This window comes from Podarcis muralis, chromosome 1 (genome assembly GCF_964188315.1).
Source record: "Podarcis muralis chromosome 1, rPodMur119.hap1.1, whole genome shotgun sequence".
Taxonomy (NCBI): domain Eukaryota; kingdom Metazoa; phylum Chordata; class Lepidosauria; order Squamata; family Lacertidae; genus Podarcis; species Podarcis muralis.
The window spans coordinates 31,822,421-31,847,619 of record NC_135655.1 but is presented as its reverse complement, the minus strand read 5'-3'; the positions used below and the strand labels follow the sequence as shown (position 1 = coordinate 31,847,619).

Sequence of the window (25,199 nt, the reverse complement as noted above, 5' to 3'; positions counted from 1 at the left end):
GACCATACCATTTTGAAAGCTTTTAAAAAAGTATTAATTGACTTTTATTACTTTTGCAAAGACGTTTTGCTGCCTGCATACAAGCATGACCACCACATGTGCTCATGCATAAAAAAGCATGGCAGCCTGAATTAGGCATCCATCTTATACTGAGTCCAACCACTGCTCCATTGAGCACAGTGCCAGAGATGGGGCCTTTCTATCCCTCTTGACATAGTTGGATTCCAACTCCCATCAGCCCCAGCCAGCATGACCAAGGGTCAGAGATGATGGGGATGGTAGCCCAACAAGGGACCACAAGTTCTCTTTCCTTGGTCTACAGTGACTGGGAGCACCTCTTCAGAATTTCATGTGGGGACTTCACCATTTCTACCTGGAGATGCCTGGAGTTGAACTTGGGACCTTGTGTGTACATCTGTAGCAGATGCTATACCACTGAGTTAGCAAGGAATCTGAGAAGAAGGGTTGTTGTTTAGTCGTTTAGTCATGTCCAACTCTTCGTAACCCCATGGACCAGAGCACGCCAGGCACTCCTGTCTTCTTCTTCTTTTTTTTAAATGATATTTATTGGAAGTTTAAGATTACATAAAAAAGTAAGAAAAAGAGAGAGAAAAAGTAAACAATACAAATCAATACATTTTTTTTTTTAAAAAGGCACTCCTGACAGGCACTCCTGTCTTCCACTGCCTCCGACAGTTTGGTCAAACTCATGCTGGTAGCTTCCAGAACACTGTCCAACCATCTCGTCCTCTGTCGTCCCCTTCTCCTTGTGCCCTTCATCTTTCCCAACATCAGGGTCTTTTCAAGGGAGTCTTCTCTTCTCATGAGGTGGCCAAAGTATTGGAGCCTCAGCTTCAGGATCTGTCCTTCCAGTGAGCACTCAGGGCTGATTTCCCTAAGAACGGAGAGGTTTGATCTTCTTGCAGTCCATGGGACTCTCAAGAGTCTCCTCCAGCACCAGAATTCAAAAGCATCCATTCTTCGGCGATCAGCCTTCTTTATGGTCCAGCTCTCACTTCCATACATCACTACTGGGAGAGAAGAAGGGCAGGTTCTAGGCTAACAGCAGGTATCATATTGGGGGCAGGAGATTCCAGTTTAACTGGGCGACTAGACAAATGCACACAAGCTTAAGCAAAAGTATCCAAATAGGCATCATTTTAATCGCAACGCATTATTGTGTTACATTTCCCTCTGATTCTGCTCCATAGAGCTCAGAGCAGTTCATGAGGCTCTTGCAGGGTGGAATGTTCATATGCTCCTGCCCAGCATTGTGGTCCTTTACAGCTGCACTGTGAGAACAATGCTCTCACACAGATAGTCATCAGAATACTCCAAGCAATGCAGCTGTGTTGGTGCCCATGTGCCAGAACTTAATGTTGTGGCCAACAGGGAGCCCCCTTTCTGAACCCTGAGTACTGTACTTACCTCATGACCCTTGCATAGGAGACAATGGTACCCACCATGGAATAAGAGCCAACATGTGGTTTCCTAATATTGCAGAAGTGTGAAGGAGAGATACTTTGTGGCTATGGAACTTTTAAAAGTCAGAAGCTATGGTTGGAATGTATTATCCAAGATTCACACACATGAAACTAATATACCCAGTGCCTTTTATAGCATGGTTAGGGTCCAGGGAATGAGCCAAAGAAAAGGAGACTGAGAAGACACAATCAATGTGGTAATGGCTTATCCAATGAGAAGGAATGCATTGTGAAATATATGATGCTGTATTCAAATTTAATTTTCTGTTTCAACTTCATGCATTCTGTCACACACACCCGCCCCACCAAAAAAAGGGCAAGTCTGAGAGTGGTTAGTTGTTTATGTCTGCAGTTTATGTCACTTCCAAATAAGTTTGTTTTACACTGAGAATCAGTTCAGGGAATTAATTGTAAATCAAGCCTCATTAATTCTCCTTGTAGTGGGGAAAAGAATAAATTAAGGATTCTGGAAGACCGGGGTGGGTGGACATTGGCAAAGGAGATGCAAGCATCTTTCCCATCATTTCACCTTCAGTTCAATTAATGTGAGCCTCTTTATTGGCAAGAGAGGATGCTGACCCTTTCCCCATCTCTTGCAACCCATTGCTTTGTGATACTCTATCACTGACTGATGATGAGGAGAAAACAGAGCAATCTCCTATTTGTCAGAAGCATTTTGCTTCCCTAGATCTCACTTAGACCACGTCAGAGGAAGGGATGAGAGTAGATTCTCAAGACATTAAGTCTTCATTAGCTATATCCTCTTTAATGGTCCTGGTCAAAAATACGAATGTAGAGCTATAAAGTGATGTTGGCTGGAGACACTCTGAAAACATTTCCAAGCAAAATTATAGTTATCTCCCCTGTTCTATTATTGTAACATGGATGTTTAACATCCAATCATGGTACTTTCTTGTGAATGTTAGTTATTTCATTGTTTCTCAGAATATGAACAGGGGGAAAATTATAGGTAGAAGTGGGGAAAGAATCGCAGCAGGAAAAACAGAATGAAAAACAGCATTGCCATACTGTCAAAGCGCAGAAGTGAATGTTTGTATAGAGTCAGACATGCTTGATTCATGGCACAAGTTCGCAAGCCATTATTCAGACTTGTGTATGCATTGAACATGAAATATATACATATATATATTGTTCAGAATTACAAAAAAACATATGCAGACAGTCAGGCTCAGGGGCCCCCTTCCAGACTGCTGGGGCCCAGTAATTCGTACCAGTCCCCCCTTGTTGGCCCTGGGTCTAAGGCTAATATGAATACCATTATTTCCCATCCAGGTTTTTAAATGATGGCAAAGGAAGGCAGCAATACATAGTACTGTGTTTTACAGAAAAAACTGGAATATTGTTGTTTCACACTGATATTATCAATTCTGTTTGTGCTATATGTCAGCTAGAAGTGGAATAGGGCAGATTTAGGTGTATCTAGCCTACAGCAGTAGTATCAATAAGTATTTTCAGAAAGAAGTTAACAGATAGCTTAGCAATTAGCAAGGCCACTGGCAAGAAAAGTCCCCATACATTGCAGAACAATCCTTTTTCCTTGTAGTAGCATTCCTCTGCAAGTGTCTGGCAGGCAGCAGGGGCAATGCCAGCTATCCATCTTGTGATCAGGTATGCAAGGTGTGTGCCACCTTTACTGTGCTCATTTAACTTCATATCCCTTTTAATAGAGTCATAGAAAGTGATGCCGCCATAAACAGTGCCAATAATCTCGACATTGCATTTGAATAGGTTGCCATAAAATAGTTCCTGGTTTATAAGAGCATAGCAGCTTTCTGCAACAAAACTTAGAACTGGAAATTTCTAAACCAGTTCAGGTCTGTGCTCATAGGAAGGTTTAGGAACCACCTATCTGAAGACAAAAGTCCAAGCTGAGCTCATATTTTTTCCGTAACTGACAGAAGAAAATTGTTCTTCATGTCTTGCATTGAGGGCAAGGAAGTGCTCAGAGTCATCTCAAGCAACTTACTTCCAGATAGGCTGAGCAACAGGCTGCTGCAGCCTCTTATGCTTCAAATTAACTTCAACACGTACAATTTCCTGTAACATGTAAAATCTATTTTTGACATTTATGTTCCACAATAAAAACAAACATATTTAGAGGCTTTGCAGGGTCTTATGCTGGGACTCAATCATAGCTGTCAACTTTTCCCTTTTCTTGTGAGGAATCCTATTCAGAATAAGGGAATTTTCCTTAAAAAAAAGGAAACGTTGACAGCTATGGACTCAATATAAGCAGTCTCTCTCAACCTGCTAGACCAGGGCAGATCATGGAGCACCCAAGTTTCAGATGCTGCAGCCTAGCTTATTCTGAACATGCTTCCAACCCCCTTTGAGGGGTTCCCACCTGGACAGAAGACATTCACTCATGTATTAACGCTCCAGCAGTCCCTCTGACTCTGGATTCAGCTCTGGCTCAGGTTTGATTTAAAGTCTTCTCACCTTTACTATTCCTGCCTGCTGGTGGCATTACCAGGGATTCCTTCAACGGAGCAGGATCCAACCTGGATCAAGATTAAGCTACTCTTGCTACAGTCACTGCCACCAAAACCAGCATGCCCAAGCAGAGGCCTGGAGCATCAACTTACCCTTCCTGGAACCTGCTAGGCTCCACAGAAGACCTGCTGTTCAGAACTGAAAGAGAAGCCAGGCTTCAGGAGCAGACAGCAAAGGTGAACGAAGGCATCCCGCACGAGGAGCGAGCAGCTCCCACCCTGATCCTACAAGAATCCAATGTACTCTTGTAAAGTGCTCTTTGGAGGGTCTGATCATCACCTTCTGTGCACTTGGCCGGTGAGAGTGGAGTGGCCTGGTAAGGATAACAAGCACCCCTGCTACTCTCCCAAAGGTAGTGTGCCGAAAGGCTATGCCTATCCAGTTTGACTTGGAGATGTCTGTGAATGCTCTTCTCCAGTATCCTGTGTTGTGCCGAGTCCTGTGGGCTGAGTGAGCACTGTATCAAGATGTCCAGCCACAGGATGCGCTGCAAAGAAATGCAGGTGACAAAATGGTCCTCATATTAGCTGTTGTTAGGCTCGTCCTACTCGCATGTGACAGATCCTGAAGCTGAGGCTCCAATACTTTGGGCACCTCATGGGAAGAGAAGACTCCCTGGAAAAGAACCTGATGTTGGGAAAGATGGAGGGCACAAGGAGAAGGGGACAACAGAGGACGAGATGGTTGGACAGTGTTCTCAAAGCTACAAACATGAGTCTGACCAAACTGCGGGAGGCAGTGGAAGACAGGAGGGCCTGGCGTGCTCTGGTCCAGGGGGTCACGAAGAGTCGGACACGACTAAACGACTAAACAACAAACAACTCACATATAGGAACCTGACAGAGACACATGCCCAACTGGCATGTTCTTTCCCTCCTGGTCATTTGTTCGGGAGCTTCAAAAGTTTTCTCCAGCCTGAACATCACAGCGACTGATACCAAGAGGAATCAGCACACTTAGGAACCTGCAGAGTATTGGTGGTTCGCGTAACAGACTCAATAGCTCAGCATCCTGGCTAATCTACGTTTATTTACAGATAATACACTCGGAGCATTCTGACTTAGCTCCTTCCTCTTTCTCATCAGACAGCAAAGAGAAAGAATAAAGGACAATAGTCCCACTTCACGGAACACAGTAACCCAAACATCCTGTCTCCGTCACTTCCCACTTTGTGGAATGAAAACATACACCGTCATGTGATAGACAACAATCCCATGACTGCAGTCATGGAGCAGGAATCCTAACAGTTGAATGCCAAGGCTTGTCTTCAGCGGCCTGTTTAGTGGTGTGGTACATGCAGGTCGACAAGCACAAGTACCCTATTGGATCTGTCTGTCTCCTTCAACAACCAACCAGCCATCTGAAAGCAATGAGTGCTGGGTTTGTGGAGATCAAAACAACCATGTTTCCAGTATAAGTTCCAACTAATCCATACGTGGAAGATGCCAGGGTGTGTCAGGTCTGAAGTCTTAATCAAGTCCCTTATTCTACAGAGGCCAGCTCTGCTTCAAGCACTTCTGTTGCTCCTACGGGCATTGGAAATAGTCCATGGAGATCTTTTATCACTACCACCCACCGATGAACAACCAGAAGAATAGAGACACTATATAAAGCAGTGGCGGGGGAACCAGGAACTGCTGCAGTTCTTGCAGAAGGAAGTCCTCCTGTTTACCTACCACTAGAAGATGCCTACTGGTGCCACACTCAGGCTGGGGGTGCCCATCTGAAGGACTTAATGGGGAATCTTGCCTTCATGTTTGCACTTAATGGTCTTTATTTGTTTCTGCACAGTGATTTGGGTGTGTGTGTGTTTGGGGGCTGTTCAGACTGGAGGGCCCCTCAAACAATTTTGCAGTTCCCAGATTTTGGTTTCTTCTTGCTGGTGAGAAAATGTGTTGAATGAAGATGCCTTCACCTTGGTTTATTTATCAAGGGCCCATTTTTACCTGCCTTGTAGTACTGATGGCAATAATGCAGGTGTAATTCTGGAGTGTTGTTGTTTTGCAGTTGTCTTATAGTGTGTTTCTATTCATTTAACCCTCTATGGAATGAACTGATTCTTCAGCAAGTGTTCTTCATGTAAACAAAATCAGATTTCACAATTTGCGCTCCAGGACTGTTACTAGTTCCTTTTTACACTCTTGCAATAGTTTTTAAGTTGCTTGAGATGAGATAAGAATTTTTTCTTTCTTTCCAAGCAGCTTTTAACATAATTGTGAATGGTGCTGGGAGCTGTAAAAAAACAAAAAACCCCCCAAAGTTTCCCAGTTGCAAAAGGCAGAATTTGCAACCCAAGAATAGACTTTTTGGATTTTGAAAATAGATCAGATCTTGGAGCTGCTATAGCTTTTGCACTTTAAAGTTGCACTGAAGAGGGGCTTGATAAATGTTTTTAATCACCAAGTCACAATACTTCATTTTTGGAAAAATAACTGAGCTGGTTTAAAGGGCTGGACTTTGTTGGGGCAGGTAAAGAATTCTCTAAAGTCCTGTTCTGCGGGGAGAGAGAGAGAGAGATTCTGAGAGCCTTTAAAGAATCTAGTAAGCCAGCAGCTTAGTCCAAAATAGATTGTACAGGGAGTTGAAGTTCTGATTCTGTTTTATTTTTCTTCTTCTTTTGGAAGCTGTGTGCCAAAGGATTATTGTTCTAAGTTATCCCCCTTCTTCCTACTGAGTTGATGTTGCATATTCCAGCTGTTGTTTATGAAGCAGCAACCTCTTTCCTGTATGACTATGTGCACATGTGGCCCTCTAGTGGACATTTTACAGCTGAAAGGCAAGCATACATCAGTTGTCCAATGAAGTTTGTTTGTTACAACTTTTCAGCAGATAATTCCTAACAGAATAATCTAACGGAAACTTGCTACTTGTAAGCCACTAAAGTAAGTCCCATGGAACTCACTGGTATTACCTCTGAGTAGATGTGAAAAGGATTGTGTTGTTGGTCACAATCAAGGAACGGATCAGGGGAAGTGATGTGTCTATATAAAGTCCATTTTGGATTGGGAAGGAGGCGCAGGGTAGTATTGAACTGGATTTTATTCAGACCAGACCTATTGAAACCAATGGACCTAACATAGCCATGGTCATTAATTTCAATGGGGCTACTCTGAGCATCTTATTTATTGAACACTCCACCCTGTTTTCCTTGCATAATGCTTATGCAGAGGTTAGATTATATCCAGACTTTTTGAGCATTTGCTCTGATTTGTTTGTAGGGAGGTTCTACAACAAAGAGTGTCCATCCTGCATCCATCCCAATATCCTTGTACAATGCTTAAACGTCTTCTTGTTAGTCATTTGTTCGCTCCACACTTTTCAGTGCATTTCTCCATCACTTTCCAAGATGCACAAACCTCCTGCTTTTTAAAGTGTATTTGTTGTGGCAGGGTGACAGAGTCCTTTCACAGCAAAAAATATAAAGTTCAGGTATGTGCTGAAAGTCTGGAGGCGAGTTATTTCTTGCTTCCTGATTTTAGCACAACTGTAGATCATGTTGCTCTGTAGCGACCTATAATGTGTGGGTGGTATTTGAAACCAGATTATAATCCCCAGTTTATTTTCACACACTCTGAGAGTCTCAGGGATGGGGGGGAGAAAGATAATACAGAAATAGGTTTATTTCCCTTCACACAGTGTAAGCCAGATGTGAGCGACCTTTGGCCCTCCAGCTGTTCCTGAACTACAACTCCCATCTTCCCTGATCATTGGACATACTTGCTGGGGCTGATGGGAGTTGGATGTCACAACATCTGGAGGGCCAGATGTTCACCATGCCTCTCAGATAAATGGTAACTTTCAAATAGGAAATGGCCTCAAAACAGCGAATCTGAAAATCTGTAGTCCTTATGTGCTATAGAGGCAGCAGGCACTACGATACGATACAATACGATAATCTTTATTGTCATTGTTCCATACAGAACAACGAAACTGAAAATCTACACCAGTCATTCAGAAACCAACAAGCCAACTATCCCAGCCTGGTTAGCCCCCTAAAAACTCTGATAGGTAAAGGTAAAGGGACCCCTGACCATTAGGTCCAGTTGTGACCGACTCTGGGGTTGCGGCGCTCATCTCGCTTTATTGGCCGAGGGAGCCGGCATACAGCTTCCAGGTCATGTGACCAGCATAACTAAGCCGCTTCTGGCGAACCAGAGCAGCGCACGGAAACGCCATATACCTTCCCGCCGGAGCGGTACCTATTTATCTACTTGCACTTTGAGGCTTTCGAACTGCTAGGTTGGCAGGAGCAGAGACCGAGCAACAGGAGCTCACCCCGTTGTGGGAGGGGGGAAACCCTGATACCCCATAATTAAATGTAATATACTCCCATAAGACTACCTTATACTGGGTTTAAAACCAAAATCACATTTGAATAGAAACTGTTTCTCAGGCAGCTAGTCCTAGTCTTTATCTTTGTCTATCCAAAATTAAGTATCATGGCATATCTGGCCCATTCTGTCAAGGTACCATTTGTTGTCTGCAAAGAGAGAGAGCTGCAGTGGTCTGGATTTGTACATCAAAGGACATGGGAAGGAAGTATAATAGACAGTGTGAAATCTCATTGCACAAGAGCCATCTGGTGGACAAGGAAATAAATTACATGGAAGGCAAGATAAAATGAGTAGAAGCAGCAAGACTGCTAAGGGAGGGCTGGATGAGGAGGCATTTTCACGCGTTAAAGCATCTTTGCCCTGTTTTTCAGAAATGCATATCTATTCTACATTAACTTTGACCACACATTCCCATTGTACTGTAGAGATTTAATGGAGTTTCTTCTTCTTCTTCTTCTTTGGTGATCACTCATAGCCGAGTAAGATTGTCTTCCATAAACACGGTTATAACAATGAGTCTGTAAGTGACTGTGGAGGCCAATTCTGGATCCACAAGTCCTTCCACAGTGGGGACATTGGTTGCCGGGCAGGAGTTAATCACAGTGTGGATTTGCCAAGTGTGCCTTCTCCTAGCACGTTTCTCCCTTGCATCCTGAGTTCGAGTGTCTTCAAAGCCCATGGAAAGCGTAATGTTGGTGGTCAACAAAAGAGGTGGAGTTTAAGGCCTCATGACTACAATCCCTCTCTAGTCACATGCAACAACTTGTGGTGTTGGATAGGCATTCCCAACTGCACCCCCAAAGACACATCCAGCCAATTCAGTGGAAGGCATCAAAATTCGGGTGCAAATGCACCCCCCCAGATGAACATCTGTACTGTGGCTGTGCTTATGGAAGCCACCTTACATACTCAGACTTCCCTCATTTGAACAGGACACTTGTATAAAAAATACTGTGCATGTCCCTAAACTCTGTGTACAAGGCTGCAAATGACATTTGCTAAATGAAAATTTAGTTATGCATGTAACCCCTTGATAAGATGCTTAACTGTTAACATCTTGCCAACCTGTAAAGTGGATGTTCCCTGATTTTCTAGATTTTTGGCTAAGTGCAGATATATGATTCTAAAAAAAAAATCTTCACCACTTGGCAGGCAACTGATTTACTACCATGGATTTATAAGCAGACACTGGTACATTACCTCCTGATAAACGATAATATTGCTGTGTTAGTACCTAGGAGTGAAAATATTCTCTGAGCGTGAAAGAGGAGAATGAAATGGGCAGACAAGACTAGGTAGGGCTGAAGACAGATCAGTCCCCTTCTCTCCCCCCTCCCCAATGGCAGATTGAAAGAGGGACACTGCTCAAAGTGTGTGTGCCTCCTTTGCAGCATTCCTCTGACTGCTATTATAATTAAGCCAAAGTAAGTGTAATTAAAGTACTGTAATCACAGTATTCTACCCATGCCTCCATTTCCCACTTCCTCTGTTATTTCCCTGTGCCTACTTTAGATTGTAATCCCCTTGATGTAGGGATCTGTTATACCAGTTCTTTGTGAAGTGCAATGTAGAGAGATGCTACAACAACAACGTGCATGCCCACTTTTGCCTCTGCTAAACCCATTTTGGAGGGTTTTGCATTGTTCCCCAAACCTGCAAAACCTGTTTGACAAGAGGTGAGAACGGAGCAAAAGAAGTATGTCTCAAACCAGTTTCGACTCTCTGAAAAACGGTTGCCTGAGATCCTATATCCTCTCCAGCATTTCCTTTGATGGCTGCTTAAACCTTCCTAGAAAGCCTTACCAGTTTAAGGTTCGATTAGACTTTAATGGATATGCTGCCTTTCCAAAGACGAAACAAAAAAATAAAACAACTGCTGCAGCAGCAATCCCTAAAAGCAAGCACCAGCCCTCTGTCCAACGACATATATCAGAGCAGTTTTGAATAACTGACACCTTCCTCCACACCAGAGAGGCTCCACTTTATAAAACAGATCCACCACGGCAAACCCCTGTCAGTTTCCCACATCACACAGGAGGAGGGCACCCCACCATTAGACTGAATGAGGCATTCACCTCTCTGCTGGCACATTTTTGGGTGTTATTAACGGGCAGCAAATTGCCGGTTGATTAATAAAGTTTTTCCTCCACGGCCACCTCCAAGTTCAAGCTGCCTCTGCGCATGATCTAAGACTTGCACCCAAGTATCCTGGGGTTCACCTCTCCATCGGCATCCTTTAAATAGCTGTACCCCAAGTGACTGCTTCCTCGGCTACTTGTGAAGTCCACTGATTTCTAAGGCTGGTTTCATAAGTATTAGGGAGAAAGTCCCATTGAATTCAGCGGGAGTTACTTATGGATCGCATCGTGCTTGTCCTATATTAACCTAAAGCAGGTCCAGACTCCAGAGCACAACGGCATTGCTACGGGCGAGAAAGCATTACATGGAAAAAAAATACTGGGTGTGGGATGAAGAAGAAGAAGAAGAGGAGGAGGAGGAGGAGGAGGAGGAGGAGTTTTGGATTTGATGGGGGTTTTAACTCCCAAGTACAAAACGTGCTTGGGACTGCAGCCTTATTAATTCCCCGTTTACGATGCAGTTAAAATTTGTATATGAAAAATGTCTTTTCTGCAACTAATCATAGGGGGTCCACCAATGGAGGAGGGGGGAGGTATTTGTTGGCAGCAGCCGTCACGCAGCTCCCCACCTCTCCGCTTATAAAGCTCCTCTGGCACCATCCCCTTCCTGACAGGGGATCTTCTGGAGCCAACCCCCCCTCCCCACAAAAAATAATAATAAATAAAACTGGTCCCAGTATGAATGGTAGTGGAGAGGAGACCCCCGCTGCTCTGTTCTGGCTGGTTTCTGCTGTCCGCCCAGCGGAGTCATCAGAGGGTTAAGCTGTCAGCTCTATAATGTTAAACAGGTGTCAAAAGGCGCCTCCATATATCTGCAGATTGAAATCAAATTCTTTGCCGTATAAAAAGATAAATTACCCAGGCGATTCCCGCCTCGTCCCACTCATCAGGCCAGCGCCAGACGGCGAGCAATTTTTTTTTTAATGTGCTAACGACCTAATCAAGCAATCAAGTCGGAGAAGATTGCGGAGTGACCCCCGAGCATCCATCTGCCAGCGAGCGCCCCCCCCCATCCTCCATTCATTTCCATTCCGCCGGGGGCAGAATTTGCTTTCCCTGGAAAGGGAAAGGGGAGGGAGGCAAGGGAAAGAGAGAAAAGAAGAGCTATTGGGGAGGGGGGGGGAGAGAGTAAAAAAAAAAGAGAGAGAAAGATTCCTAAACAAATTAACACCCAATTTTCCAGCCTAATTAGTTAAATGAGAAAAAGCTGGTGGCGTGAGGGCGCGCGGGGCTGTGTCACTGCAGGGAGGGGGCGCCTGCGCCGTGGAGAAGCGAGCGGGAACTTCACCGCCACGGCATTAATTAGCGCGGGTCAATGGCGCCGATCCCCGGGGAGCAGCCGCTTTAATTTCCCGTGATATTTCAGTGCCTGAGGCCCATCGATTCAAACTGAAATTAACTTATTTTTCAATCAGGCCCAGGCTGCCCCTGGGGCTGACTCTTCCTTTGCCTCCTCCTGAATAGACCGCGAGCAATTTTTCATCTCGAAGCTGATGCTTCTCTCTCTCTCTCTCTGTGGCGGGAAAGGAGGGGAAGAGAAGAGGAATGAGAAATGGGAGACGCGAGCGAGCGAGCAAGCAAGCGCTAATAGATTTCTGCCACCAGCCTCACGGGTCACGCCGCGGCGAGGAGACACTCTCGGCTGCCAATTTCGGGGCCTGCTTGTGCGCCTCGGACTGGGAATTCAAGGCGGGCTACGCCCATTAGTCTCTCTATAGCGCGCTCCGGCTTAGACAAGAAGTACCAAAGGCCAAAGGAGCGCCCCCCCAACTCTCTCTCTCTCTCTCTCTCTCTCTCTCTCTCTCTCTCTCTCTCTCTCTCTCTCTCTCTCTCTCTCTTCCAGTGGTGCCCCTTAAATAATGAAAACCCCAGGCACGACAGTGAAAAGCCAATATCACAGAAAGAGAATAATGGGGAATCAATTACAGCCCTGCTCCTGAGCCATCAGGCACTGGTTTCTGCCACTGCCGAGAAAAAGTGAAAGCGCAGGCCGAGCCAGGAGAAAAAGGGTTGAGATGTGCTGCCTCACCCAATCTCTGCCTGAGCCTGGGGTGATTTTTTGGGAGTGGGTGTGTGTTTGGGGGAGGCCATTGGAATGAATGCTAACTGACCCCAGGACCGTAGCATCAAGTGATCACTATAATTTACGAGGCAGTAAAGGTAAAGGGACCATTAGGTCCAATTGTGGCCGGCTCTGGGGTTGCGGCGCTCACCTCGCTTTATTGGCCAAGGGAGCCGGCGTACAGCTTCCGGGCCATGTGGCCAGCATGACTAAGCAGCTTCTGACGAACCAGAGCAGCGCACGGAAACACCGTTTACCTTTGGGCCGGAGCAGTACCTATTTATCTACTTGCACTTTGACGTGCTTTTGAACTGCTAGGTTGGCAGGAGCAGGGACCAAGCAATGGGAGCTCACCCCGTCGTGGGGATTCAAACCGCCAACCTTCTGATCAGCAAGTCCCAGTGGCGTAGCGTGGGGGGTGCAGGGGGGGCCGGCCGCACCGGGCGCAACATCTGGGGTTAGGGCAAATCCATTGGTTAGGGGGCGCAAATCCACGGGTTAGGGGGCGCAAATCCACTGGTTAGGGGGCGCAAATTACTTGCCTTGCCCCGGGTGCTGACAACCCACGCTACGCCACTGGCAAGTCCTAGGCTCTGTGGTTTAACCCACAGCACCACCCGTGTCCCTTACGAGGCAGTAGTTAGTGGCAAAGACAGTGCCATCATGTCAGGCAATGTCACAGCATGGGCGCCTATGAGTTGAACTGAAGGGTATCGTGGGAAGCAGCGGGTAGAAGTATCTCTGGGCTGGTTCTCTCTAATTTGGGGAGCAGTTCTGAGACTTTGTATGAGGTTGAGGATGACCCACGGAGTACAGCAAACTGGGGTTCCTAGGGAGAACACATATCCCTGTGTGCAGGGTCACAGAGGTGCGTTGTGATCATCTGGCTGGGCAGTCCAGTGTTTGTTGTAGTGGGCACATTGACCTCCCCACTCAAATGATGTCCCCTTGTGCCACTTTTACTTTCTTCCATTCCCTTCTATCCCAGAAAATATGTGATTATGTTCAACGACACAGTGGAGGTAAGGAGCCCTGTCCCTACCTCTTAACATTGGGTTTGTGAAATGGCCCTGGGAAGACGTTGGTCTGGTGCCCAGAGATAAAACCACTCCTCTTCTGGTCCTGCTGTTTGGTTTAGCATTATGCCCAAATCCAGGTCTGTGGTTTTGCTCCCTCCAGACAAACCACAAGCTGTAACTAAAGTTTGTTCTTAATTTACTGCTCATGGTTTGTCTGGGGAAGGCAACCACAAGACCTGGTTCATAAGTAATGCTAAGTCAAACTATGATGTAGCATTCAGGTAGTGCGCAGCAGCAGCATGGCCAGGCGGCGGGGAACAAAGTGGCCCCAATTTTCACTCCATGCAATTGCACATTCGTGTGTTCATACTTTGCTTCCTGTGTGCAAACTGGGCTATTTTGTGTGTGCGCATGCATGCTCTGGGCTGGGGAAAGGGGAACATGCCCCCTTCTTGTTCTGCTGCTTACATCCTTTAATAGCCAAATGGGCACAAACCTACATGGTGTACAACCACACGAGGCTATCAGTGGCCAATAGTAAAGATGTCTATATACAGTGCTACCTCGGGTTACATACGCTTCAGGTTACATATGCTTCAGCTTACAGACTCCACTAACCCAGAAATAGTGCTTCAAGTTAAGAACTTTGCTTCAGGATGAGAACAGAAATTGTGCTCCGGTGGCGTGGCAGCAGCAGGAGGCCCCATTAGCTAAAGTGGTGCTTCAGGTTAAGAACAGTTTCAGGTTAAGAACAGACCTCCAGAACGAATTAAGTACATAACCAGAGGTACCACTGTATTACCTCCAGGATCAGAGATGCCATGCCTATGAATACTAGTAATGTATTTCACAGTGAGTAGGAAGAGAATACTATCCTCAGGTCCTGCTTATAGACTTCTCAAGAGGCATCAGGTTGGCCACTGTAGGAAGCAGGATACTACATGGGCCTTTGTTGCTTTGATCCAGCATTGCCATTAGTGTCACATTTTTATAATAATGCACTTAAAACGTCATATCTGCTGCTGTATAGCTGAATCCAAGGTGCTGCTTTAAAGCCCAAAGTCTGCCACTGATGAAGACTCCTCTTCCTGGCACATGTTCCTGATGTGAGAACAGTTAGTTAGTTGTACCAATAGGAAAGTTGTCCTCATCATGGCCCAGTTTAGGCCTGACATTTTATACTAGCCGGATTAGCTGATCTTAAGGGTTGGGGTGACAGGCATTGCAGGCAAAAGGTGCCTGTTACTGCCAGAGCAACAGCAGGCTTTACCCACACGCACCACCTCTGTCCTTGCAATGCCAGCAGCAGCTCAGCTGATTTGTGTCTTGGCTTAATTTTGGCATGTATGTTGCAACTCCTTCACTCTTACTTTGTTTCCATTGGTTGCAATGGGGGCATCTGCAATACAAGACAGCAAGTAGTGAGTGGAGAGTCAGGAGAGAATACAGGAGGGGCAGGTGTGAGGAAGCAGACAGGCCTCTAGTTATTCATACAAGTCTGCCAATCTCTTGGTCATGCTTAAATGTGTAACTAAGACACAGGGCTTTTATATGTAATAACTCAGGTTTCCTAACATTGTATAAGGTTGCTCTTAGCTTGGTCTCTGATTTTTTGAGTGGCACAGATATACTGTGTTTATCCGTGTATAAGACAATCCCCTATTTTGGACAAAAGAAGCAGCTGCAAAAAACATAGTCTTATACACAGAAAAATATGGTACTCGGGCTGCTTCCATACTAGGTGTTTGTTTTTTTGTAAGGGTAAGTGAACCCTGTTCACTCAAATTTTACAACTCTGATGTGTCTCTGTGATGTTGTCCACAATTTGTAAACCTCCTGCATTTCCCCCAGAGCATCTTCCATTTGTTTTATTATTGCAGACAATCTGTGTGCAGAAGAGCAATGCATTCTCCAAAGATAGAGATACCATTAGTGTTGCTCTTCCATCTTTTCCTTTTTCTAAGATGGAAGAGTAGCGTTAATTGCCTGCTTGGTGTGGGAAGGTAAAACCCTATTATAGCTCAGCATACCTTTGTGGTGGACACAATTTTATAAAACAGTTAACATTTTAATTGGTCTTTTAATTACCCCTACATCACTTTTCTAGCTGGATTGTTCAAAACAATACTAAAATATTTGCAAAGTACTGCATAAATGAAATAGCACTATTATGATAATGTACAAAAGAAAAAGGCTTTATGGCCAATGGCATTTTAGCAACGTGTTTTCCTCCCTAATTAATTTTTTCCATTGTATACTCCTGATTCGAAATAAACATTATGCTTTGTTTTGTGGTATTTAATGGGTAGTTCTAAAAAACAACAACCTCACACTTAAAAGAATGGTGTCCAAACTTTTTTCAAAGAGGGCCAGATTTGATGAAGTGAAGGGCCGTGAGGGACGACTGAAGGGACAACCAAAGTTGTTGACCTGAAAACGATAAAACTTTTTTAACCTAAATATTCTCCTCTTTGCAGGTTTGGTTTCAGAACCGAAGGGCCAAATGGCGGAAGAGGGAGAAATGCTGGGGCAGAAGCAGCGTAATGGCAGAATATGGGCTGTATGGTGCAATGGTACGTCACTCCATCCCACTGCCAGAATCCATCCTCAAATCGGCCAAGGATGGCATAATGGAATCCTGCGCTCCTTGGCTGTTGGGTAAGAGATTAACCTTGGGAATGGACCTATTTTGTCTAGCATTTCTGGTAGGGTCCTGTCAGTGATGAAGGCAATAAAGCAGTTGGACCAGGGAAGTGTATAGGTAAACACAGAGATTACTGCTACGAGTATCAAGTTTGTCTAATACAGAGATGGAGAACTTGTTGCCCACCAGATGTTGCTGGACTGCAGCTCTTATAATTCCTGACCATGGGCCATGCTGGCTGGAGCTGATGAGAGTTTAGAGTCGAACAACATCTGGAAACCACAAGTTCCCCAACCTCTTGGCTAAAATTTGGTCATCTAGGGATTTGATCCCCAGGCTCTAAGGTATGATTACCAATAGTGCATTATTTCCAAGGGGAAATTACGCTATTATACTTTATGGACTTCAAACCCCTTATTCTTAGGCCTGGTGCTTATGCCGCACTCCAACAGCTATTTTGTGGTGAGTTCTCCTTGCCCATGCTGTGGTGTATCAGGAGTTTTCATGTCTCTCCCAGAGTTCATGCTGGCTGCTGGCTGAGGATGTAGACTTTTGATAATGGTTGTGGTTCCTTAAACAAAACCCCCACAACTTTATTGTGGCATGAGTCTTCATATGCAAGAGTCTGTTCTATCAGATGCATAAAGAGGAAGCATAGTGGGCAGTTGCCTATAGCAGATCATACAATAATAAATAGAGCAAAGGGGTTGTATATATGAAGATATTAAGAGCTCTGCTGGAACAGACCAAAAACACTTCTAGTCTAACATTCTGTTCTATAGTAGTTGCTTCTAGGAAGTTTGCAAACAGGCCTTGAAGTCAATAGCCCTTCTCGCTGCCTAGTTTATGATATTCAGAGATAAAATGCATTTGAAGATGTCCTTGATATTTGTCTAATATGTTTTGGAAACTATCTAAACTGGTAGCCCTCACAGTGGGTTTAGCAAATTTCCTCTTGCACTCCTGTTCCTTGCTTGGCTCTTCTCTTCTGCTTTTTCAAACTAATGCTACAAATAAAGTTAACTTATGGTTTCTTACAAATATGCTGCTTCGTACTTCTGGCTACTATGTGAAACCCAGAGTGGAAAGAGGGGTGTGTGTGTGTGGAAAGGGCTGCAAAGGATGTGTGAGAAGAAATCAGTAGCGTTCTTCTCAGCCCTGTAGGCGATAGCATAACCAGGGTCCCCCCACCAGGGCCTTCTTCACATACAGAGTTATTGCGAGAAGCACATTGCCACCATTTTATCTCTGTTAGCGGAGAATTACCCAGTCCAATAGAGTTAGGTGGCCCTGTATCTCTGGGTTCTTCTTCACCCACCCACCAGGCTGGAGTGGGCAGCTCCTGCCACTTTGATATCCTAGAATGTGCCTTCTGTAGTAACAGCATTTTGTGCATTTCTCAATAAGTGCAACTTCCTTTCCAACTCTACTGCTGCCCCTGCTTGTGGACGACTCGTCCCAAACAGGATGCCCCATCCCATCGAAAATGCACAGACTTGGCATTATGGTTACGACTCAGGTGTAGTCATGCCTCATTGCAGCACTGGCCCCAGTTTCTTCCCTAGTTTTGGCCTGTCTCTGTCAGAGAACTGGCCTGAGGTCCCCCTCATGCAGGGCCCAGAGCATTGAGCTCTCTGTGTGACTGCTGTTTGAAGCAAGGCTTTCTGCTTTTCCTTAATTCTGGCCTCTCTTTATCTTTACTGTTTTCAGTTCAAGATGGCTTTCCCATGCCCAGGCGCTTTTCTAAACCCGAATACCAACAATTCTTTTTAGGGATGCACAAAAAATCTCTGGAAGCAGCGGCTGAGGCAGGAAGGAAGCCAGAGGTGGAACGCCAGGCTCTGCCCAAGCTTGACAAGAGTGACAAGGAAGAAAGGGGCCCTGACTCCAAAACCACCATTTCCCAGGAGGAACTGAGAGAGAACAGCATTGCTGCCCTCAGGGCCAAAGCTCAGGAGCACAGCACCAAAGTCCTGGGGACCATCCCTGGAGATCCTCCTACGTCAATCAGGAAGCCAGAGAAAGAGGAAGAGGCAGCCACGGCGGAGGATGAACGGCAAATGGAAAAGTCAGATTTATCACAAGAGGAAGATAAGCTGATTTAGAAGGAAGGGGATGATAGGAATCAGCCATCCCTTCTAAGATTGACTCGTCTAGGAGCTACAACCTCCTCTCAGACTAACAGGGCCCCTCCTGTAGCCCCTACACACATGGAGGCAGGCCCCACTTGGTCTCTGTACATTCCAGGAAGCCACGGCTAAGGCCACGTTCCGTCAGGTGTGTCTATAGAGACTGGTTTCCCTCGGGAGCATATTGCCCCTGCAGTCCCTGTCCTCAGGAGCACTCTCGCTCTACGTCCCCACATTTCAAGGAAAAGGGAGGTGGGAATCATGTACCGTCTTAGTCGGAGAGGTAAATCAAGCTAGGATTTTCCCCCTCAACACCAGCCATTAAACCAACGTTGGGTCTTTCCCCGCTTTCCCCCTTATTCAATCTCTGTTGTCCCATTCTCATCCTCATCTTAAAAAGAAGTCTTTCTGTCATTTCACCGTATACCACAGGCAGTCTCTTTCTCCTTGTCTCAGTCAGGTTGTTAGCTTTTTCAGAAGAAGAATTACCTTTTCTTTTTATATGTTAATGTATACATGTATTGAACTGCCCATTGCTTAGCACTGAGGCCAAGTTTTGTTTTTTTAAAAAAGGAAGCCAGCCACTCCTTTCTCCAAAAGTCAGGCCAAATTTAAAACTGGCCAGGTGGCAACCCTACCTCAGATCAAGTCTCTTTCTCACTGCGGTATCAACATTGTTGTTGATTAAAGAGGCCCAGGCACCCTTCCAGTGCAATGTGAATTTTCCGTGGAGAATATACACCCCTGTTGTGACTTGTTTATGGCACCCAGACTGCTGCATTCCAGAATCCTGACCTGCTCTCCTCAGGTGGCTATGCCGTTTTCCGTTTTAGCCCAGATTGTTCAAGGAAAATTCTGTTAAAACTATTACCTATGGCATTGAGTTGATTCTTACAGTCGTTTGACTCTTCCATAAAAGTCTTTCCTAAAGGAGGCCTCATTTGTTCTGAAATGGAAAAGGAGCAATTCATTACTGAAAAGAGAAGTATACTATGGTTGCTCGGGTATTTTATATTGTCTGAGGTGGATGCCTTGCCTCCTCGTTCCAATTTGGGATGTAAGATCTGATAGGGTTAGGTGATCGTGAGAAAAATGCACTCTGAATACACTCATGTCACATAACATATTCTAGGAGTTACATGTAGCATTTAATAGCAGCCAGGGCTTTGCCCTTGTGAACCTTGGCTCAGTTTAAGTCAGGGCTGGAGTCTAAACAGTTGGTTCATGTTTCTCCAATAGAAGTCAATAATAAATGGAGAATCACAGCCATCTTACCAGTAGCCAAATTGATAGGGGAGGGACATTACCGGTAAGTTTTTTCACCTGCGTTTTAGAATACTAAGAGTCCGAGAGATGTGCTTAGGTCAGCGCTTGGCTCTCAGATGAAAGTGAGAACTGACTTTATTGGTGATCGTTCATTCATACATGCACGTCGTTGCTTGATGCTGCAGTCATCAAATGATGTGTGAAAAAGCCTATCTGAGGCAGACTGCTTGGGCGCACTTCCCCAATGCTACTCATGTGCAGCGAAAATATTAGCTGAACAATTTGTCCGATGTAAGTAGCATGAAATAAAGCACTAATGGACATCTTGGTGTCCCCAAAAAAGAAAATTCACATATCCCGTTACCTTCATAGGCAATTGACTCAGACACTGAGATGAAGTCATGTACACAATGCCATAAGAAATTGCCTCAATTCCATGACAACATTGCTCTCCTATCCTTTTTTCTGTGAAGGCCCCTGGACAGCAAGTGTCACGTTCCCTTTCCCTGTCCTTGTTTCCAGCAAGAGCTGTTTTTACCTGAAGTTGTTGTTTTGGTTATGATTGATCTTTCCTCCCTACATAACCCCATTCTGCCTATGTCCCAGGTCTTTGGCGTCTTAGATTATAGCACTCAGTATGTAAATAATGTATATATGGTGAGAAAAGTTGGTATTTGAGGTGTTTAAGATACAAAGTTGTAACAACTAGTCATTTGAAACCTGTGATTTTTTTGTGCCATTTTCTGTAAAGATATAAATCAGAATAAAACCGAACTAAAGATGAGCAAAACTAAAGTTGTTGTGCACATGTCCTGAGGGGTCTGCGGGATGCGGGTGGCACTGTGGTCTACACCACTGAGCCTCTTGGGCTTGCCGATTGGAAGGTTGGCAGTTCAAATCCCCACAATGGAGTGAGCTCCCATTGCTCTGTCCCAGCTTCTGCCAACCTAGCAGTTTGAAAGCACGCCAGTGCAAGTAGATAAACAGGTACCACTATGGCAGGATAGTAAATGGCATTTCCATGTGCTGTGGCACTCATCACAGTGTCTTGTTGCACCAGAAGTGGTTTAGTCATGCTGGCCACATGACCCGAAACGCTGGCTCCCTCGGCCTGAAACCGGAGATGAACGCCGCAACTCCAGGGTCGCCTTTGACTGGACTTAACCGTCCAGGGGTCCTTTACCGTAACCTTTTACCTTAAGGGGTCTGCATGTAAAATGGATGTCCAAACTATTGGCAAACATACACAATTGCACACTGTTTAGAGACTAGATATTCTGATGTGGGGCTGCTTGCAAACATGGCAGGGAAAACTGGAAAGACAAGCAGAGAAATATAATAAATATAAAAACACAAAGGTATTTTGTGCCAGAACCCCATAGTTGTTGTTGTTTAGTCGTTTAGTCCTGTCCGACTCTTTGTGACCCCATGGACAAGAGCACGCCAGGCACTCCTGTCTTCCATTGCCTCCTGCAGTTTGGTCAAACTCATAGTTACCCTTCACATTTACTTCATGTACATATTTTGTGCTACTGAGTGACCTCCTTTCATTAGTATCAACAATGTGGAAGACATAAACAATATTCATATAGCTCTGTAGTAAACTAAGCATAATAGGCCATGGGCCATTGTTAGTTCTATTCCTTGTGGGCTGTGACGGTGGAGATACAGAGAATTAACAAAGACCAAACAACTGAACACAATTATTTGAAGTATCCTTTGCCTAGTGATGTATTGGGACAAGTACTCAGACTACGGAGAGCTATGAATCCTGCCTAACTTGGGTATACCTCCTCCTAAAAATATTGTTATGCCCTGTACTAGAACCACAATAAATCAAGAAGCAGCATCACATGACTCAGTTTCCTTGGAATGAAAGAGTTGGTAAGCACTGAAAATATATGAGATCTTACATGTTATTTACAAATATATGAAGCAGGGTATATTAGGAACAACTAGATCCCTAAACCAGGCAGCATAACTACTAATCCTGCATCCGATCTCCAAAGATCAACTGTACCCAAGGTTTCTTTCTGTTCAGACAACTGCAACTAAAAATCACAGCAACTTATGTTTACTCTTAAACTGCTGAACTGATAGCTTTTTCTGGTCTCAGACTGCACTCAACAGGTAGACTGCCCATTATGTTGCCCATGACCCCGTAGGGGAGGAAGTGGGGGCTATACATTCAATAAATAAATAAATAAATAAAATATTATAAATGCAACCCCGAGACAAAGGCTAAGGGGACAGATTGCTTCTTCACTTGACATCCCACCGGAGTATTCTCACTCCAATGCTTAGCACCTTGAACATTCGGAAGTGGTCAAATACATTATCTCAGTAATCCTTGTAACATCTCTCTAAGCTGGGCCTGAATGATTATTTTCCTATTGCAAAGGAAAAGGATCAAGGGCTGGAAAGAGGGTAGCTTAATAAAGGCATCTTTTTGAGTGATTCATTGAAGAAACAAAATCTGAGCAACAGACTTTCCGGTTTCTGAACTACTCCATTCTAACCCCTCCATCTTTCGTCTCCTTATTTTAACTTATGTGCATATAACAGTCAAACATATAACAGTCAAACATACCGGTACCTACAAACAGATTAACATTATAATTATAAATCAGTTAGAAGTGCAAATTCAAGTAAGTAAGAGCCAAATAAAGTACAAGAAAGAATGAAGACAGCACCAATTAACCTTCTGCTCTTCACTATTGATCTGAACTGCATGTCTGACCTGGCATCAAGTGTTCTTTTTAACGTCTCCTGCCTTGCATTTATTTAGAAGAATACGCACCTTCTTTTTATAAGATTTATATATCAAAAAGGACCAGGTTCGCCTTGCGCCTTCATGATACACCTTAAGTGCCAGGCAAAAATGTTCCTCTTTAACCAGGCCTCTGGCTGACTGACATCCAACGCCCTTTGAAAATGTGTTGGGGAGGGGGATTTATTGGGCTGTTTTTGTTTTGATTATGTATTTTGTGGTTTTATATTGTGGTTTTAAGTTGTAAACGCCCTCAGACCTGTGGTTATAAGGCGGTATACACATTTAATAAGTGATAAAAATATCAAAGCTGCTAGCCACAATATTTTTTAACATATACTGCAGCATGAGGCTATGTTTTACCTCCACTGTCAGAGGCAGTGTGACAGGAGGCTGCCTCAGAGAGGCTCATGGCAGCACCAGGCCAGCTTCTCTTCTTGAAATGTAAACCCCAAACCAAAAAAAGCTTCCTTTCATGTGTCCACCAGAGGGCAACACTTTCTCTTGCATGAGTTCGCAAAGGGTTTCCATCCAAACGCATGAAAAAAGGGTTGTTTATGTGGGAAAGTTGGAATTGCCTGCTTTGTTGTAGCCACTTGAGGTAACTTTTAGCAGAACAGAATTTGTTATTATTATTATTATTATTTCTACATTGCTCTTAATCTAAAGATCACAGGGAGGTTTACATAATAACAAACACACACACACCCTCCCAGTTTAAAAGGTAATAAATTGTTTAATTAGCCAAAGGTCTGGGAGAAGAGGAATGTTTTTGCCAGTTGAGCATCCCGGGGGGGGGGCACTACAGAAAAGGCCTGTTCTCTTGTTGCTGCCCTCTGGGCCTCTTGTGAACGAGGCACATGAAGAAGGGCCTCTGGTGATAATTGCAGAGTGCAGGTTGGTTCATATGGAGAGAGGCAGTCCTGGAGGTATTGAGATATTGTGGTCCTGAGCTGTTTAAGGCTTTATAGGTCAAAGCCAGCACTTTAAATGGGGCCTGGTATCTAATTGGTAGGGACGCGGGTGGGGCTGTGGGTAAAAGCCTCAGCGCCTAGGGCTTGCCGATCGAAAGGTCGGCGGTTCGAATCCCCGCGGCGGGGTGCGCTCCCGCTGCTCGGTCCCAGCGCCTGTCAACCTAGCAGTTCGAAAGCACCCCCGGGTGCAAGTAGATAAATAGGGACCGCGTACTAGCGGGAAGGTAAACGGCGTTTCCGTGCGCGGCTCTGGCTCTCCAGAGCAGCGATGTCACGCTGGCCACGTGACCCGGAAGTGTCTGCGGACAGCGCTGGCCCCCGGCCTCTTAAGTGAGATGGGCGCACAACCCTAAAGTCTGTCAAGACTGGCCCGTACGGGCAGGGGTACCTTTACCTTTACCTATCTAATTGGCAGCCAGTGCGATCAGGCCAAGATGGGAGTTATATACTTAAACTGTCTTGCGCAGGTGAGTAACCCAGCTGCTGGGTTCTGCAACAGTTGAAGTTTTTCTGAAATATTTCCAGAGGTAGCTCCAAGTATAACATGCTGGGTCACCAGCTGAAGCTGATGGAAGGCATTCCATGCCACTGAGGCCACCTGAGCCTCAAGAAACACCACAGGACCCACAGATTGCCCCCCCCCCCCAGCTGTATACCCCCTCCTTCAGAGGGAATGTAACCCCATCAAATGCAGGTAACCTCCTGTCTATCCAGTCTAGGGAACCACCCACTAACAGCGCCTCAGTCTCATCTGGGTTGAGCTTCAGTTTATTGGCTCTCATCCAGTCCATTACCAAGGCATGACAACGGTCCAGCATATCCGCTGCCACACCTGCAGATGTAAAGGAAAAGCAGAGCTGTGTGTCATCAGCAAATTGCTGACAATGAACTCCCAAACTCTGGATGACCCCATTCAGTGGTTTCATGTAGATGTTAAACGGCATGCGGGATAAAATTGAACCCCAAGGACAGTGGAACCCTGTGTGATGCCAAAATCTGGTGCCCCACAAAGAAATGTTTAACGGAAGTAATTTCTCCTGTCCCTCAAGTCCTGTGAAGAACCTGCTTTCCAAACTTCAGCTTCTTGCATCAAGATTAAAGGTATGAATGCCCTTTTTACATCTGCTAAGGGCTGGCCCGCCTATGAGGCAAAGTGAGGCGACTGCCCTCAGGTGGCAGGATCCATAGGGGCAGCAAATCCTGATGTAAATCTTTATTCCCACCCCTTTGTTCCTGATGTAGATCTTCAGTCGCTCCTTCTTCCCTTGTGGGGAGTGGGGTGCTCTTTTGTGGTTCACAACAGGTGCCAAAATGCATCTGCTAGATGTAAAATGTTATCCAGTGTTTATTCATTTGTCCTTGATTTGTCCTGCTGCAAGAAGGGGCTGTAACTTTGCAGAGCATATGTGACTGGTACAGTAGCAGAGAGAAACTGGTTTAGCTGGTTTGCCACTTGCAGAACAAATTAAAGCTGTGGAAAAAAATAAACTGCCTAAGGCCATCTGGGAATTGGCAGCAGATGCTGGAGTTGGGATGTGACTGCAAGGCACCTTGTCATACGCTTGAAACTACTAAGTTTACATCCTTATAAGGCTGAGAATGTTGAAAACCATAATGTAAACTTATTACCTTGTTTTTGTTTTTAAAAATAGCATTAAATTAAGCACAGAGGGATTGGAATAGAAAGTGAAGAGTCAGGGCCCCTAAGGCAGCTTCCAGAGCAAAAACACAAAAATTCAATAAGATAAGAAAATTTATTATGGTTAAAGACCAGCTCACATAACATAACACAATAAAAACAGTGTTCATAAAGATAAAATATACAGTTGGAGCAGATTGCAGCAATAGCTCATGAGTTAAAATTG

The 25,199-nt window shown here is 44.9% G+C and overlaps 1 protein-coding gene and 1 pseudogene across 2 annotated transcripts in view; both read left to right on the top strand.

Annotated features, from left to right (window-relative positions):
- Positions 1-20,385, top strand: part of VSX2 (visual system homeobox 2) — a 29,990-nt gene extending 9,605 nt beyond the window's left edge. The window contains exons 4-5 of one of the 2 annotated variants that reach the window (XM_028719890.2): positions 16,029-16,209; positions 17,906-20,385. In XM_028719890.2, the coding sequence (XP_028575723.2) occupies positions 16,029-16,209; positions 17,906-18,300 (576 nt within the window). In that variant the 3' untranslated portion in view covers positions 18,301-20,385. The remainder of the gene's footprint in view (positions 1-16,028; positions 16,210-17,905) is intronic. The other variant, XM_028719898.2, reaches the window with a different exon arrangement.
- LOC144328407 (cytoplasmic polyadenylation element-binding protein 1-B pseudogene) lies at positions 3,829-6,018 on the top strand (annotated as a pseudogene).
- Positions 20,386-25,199: the final 4,814 nt, after the last annotated feature.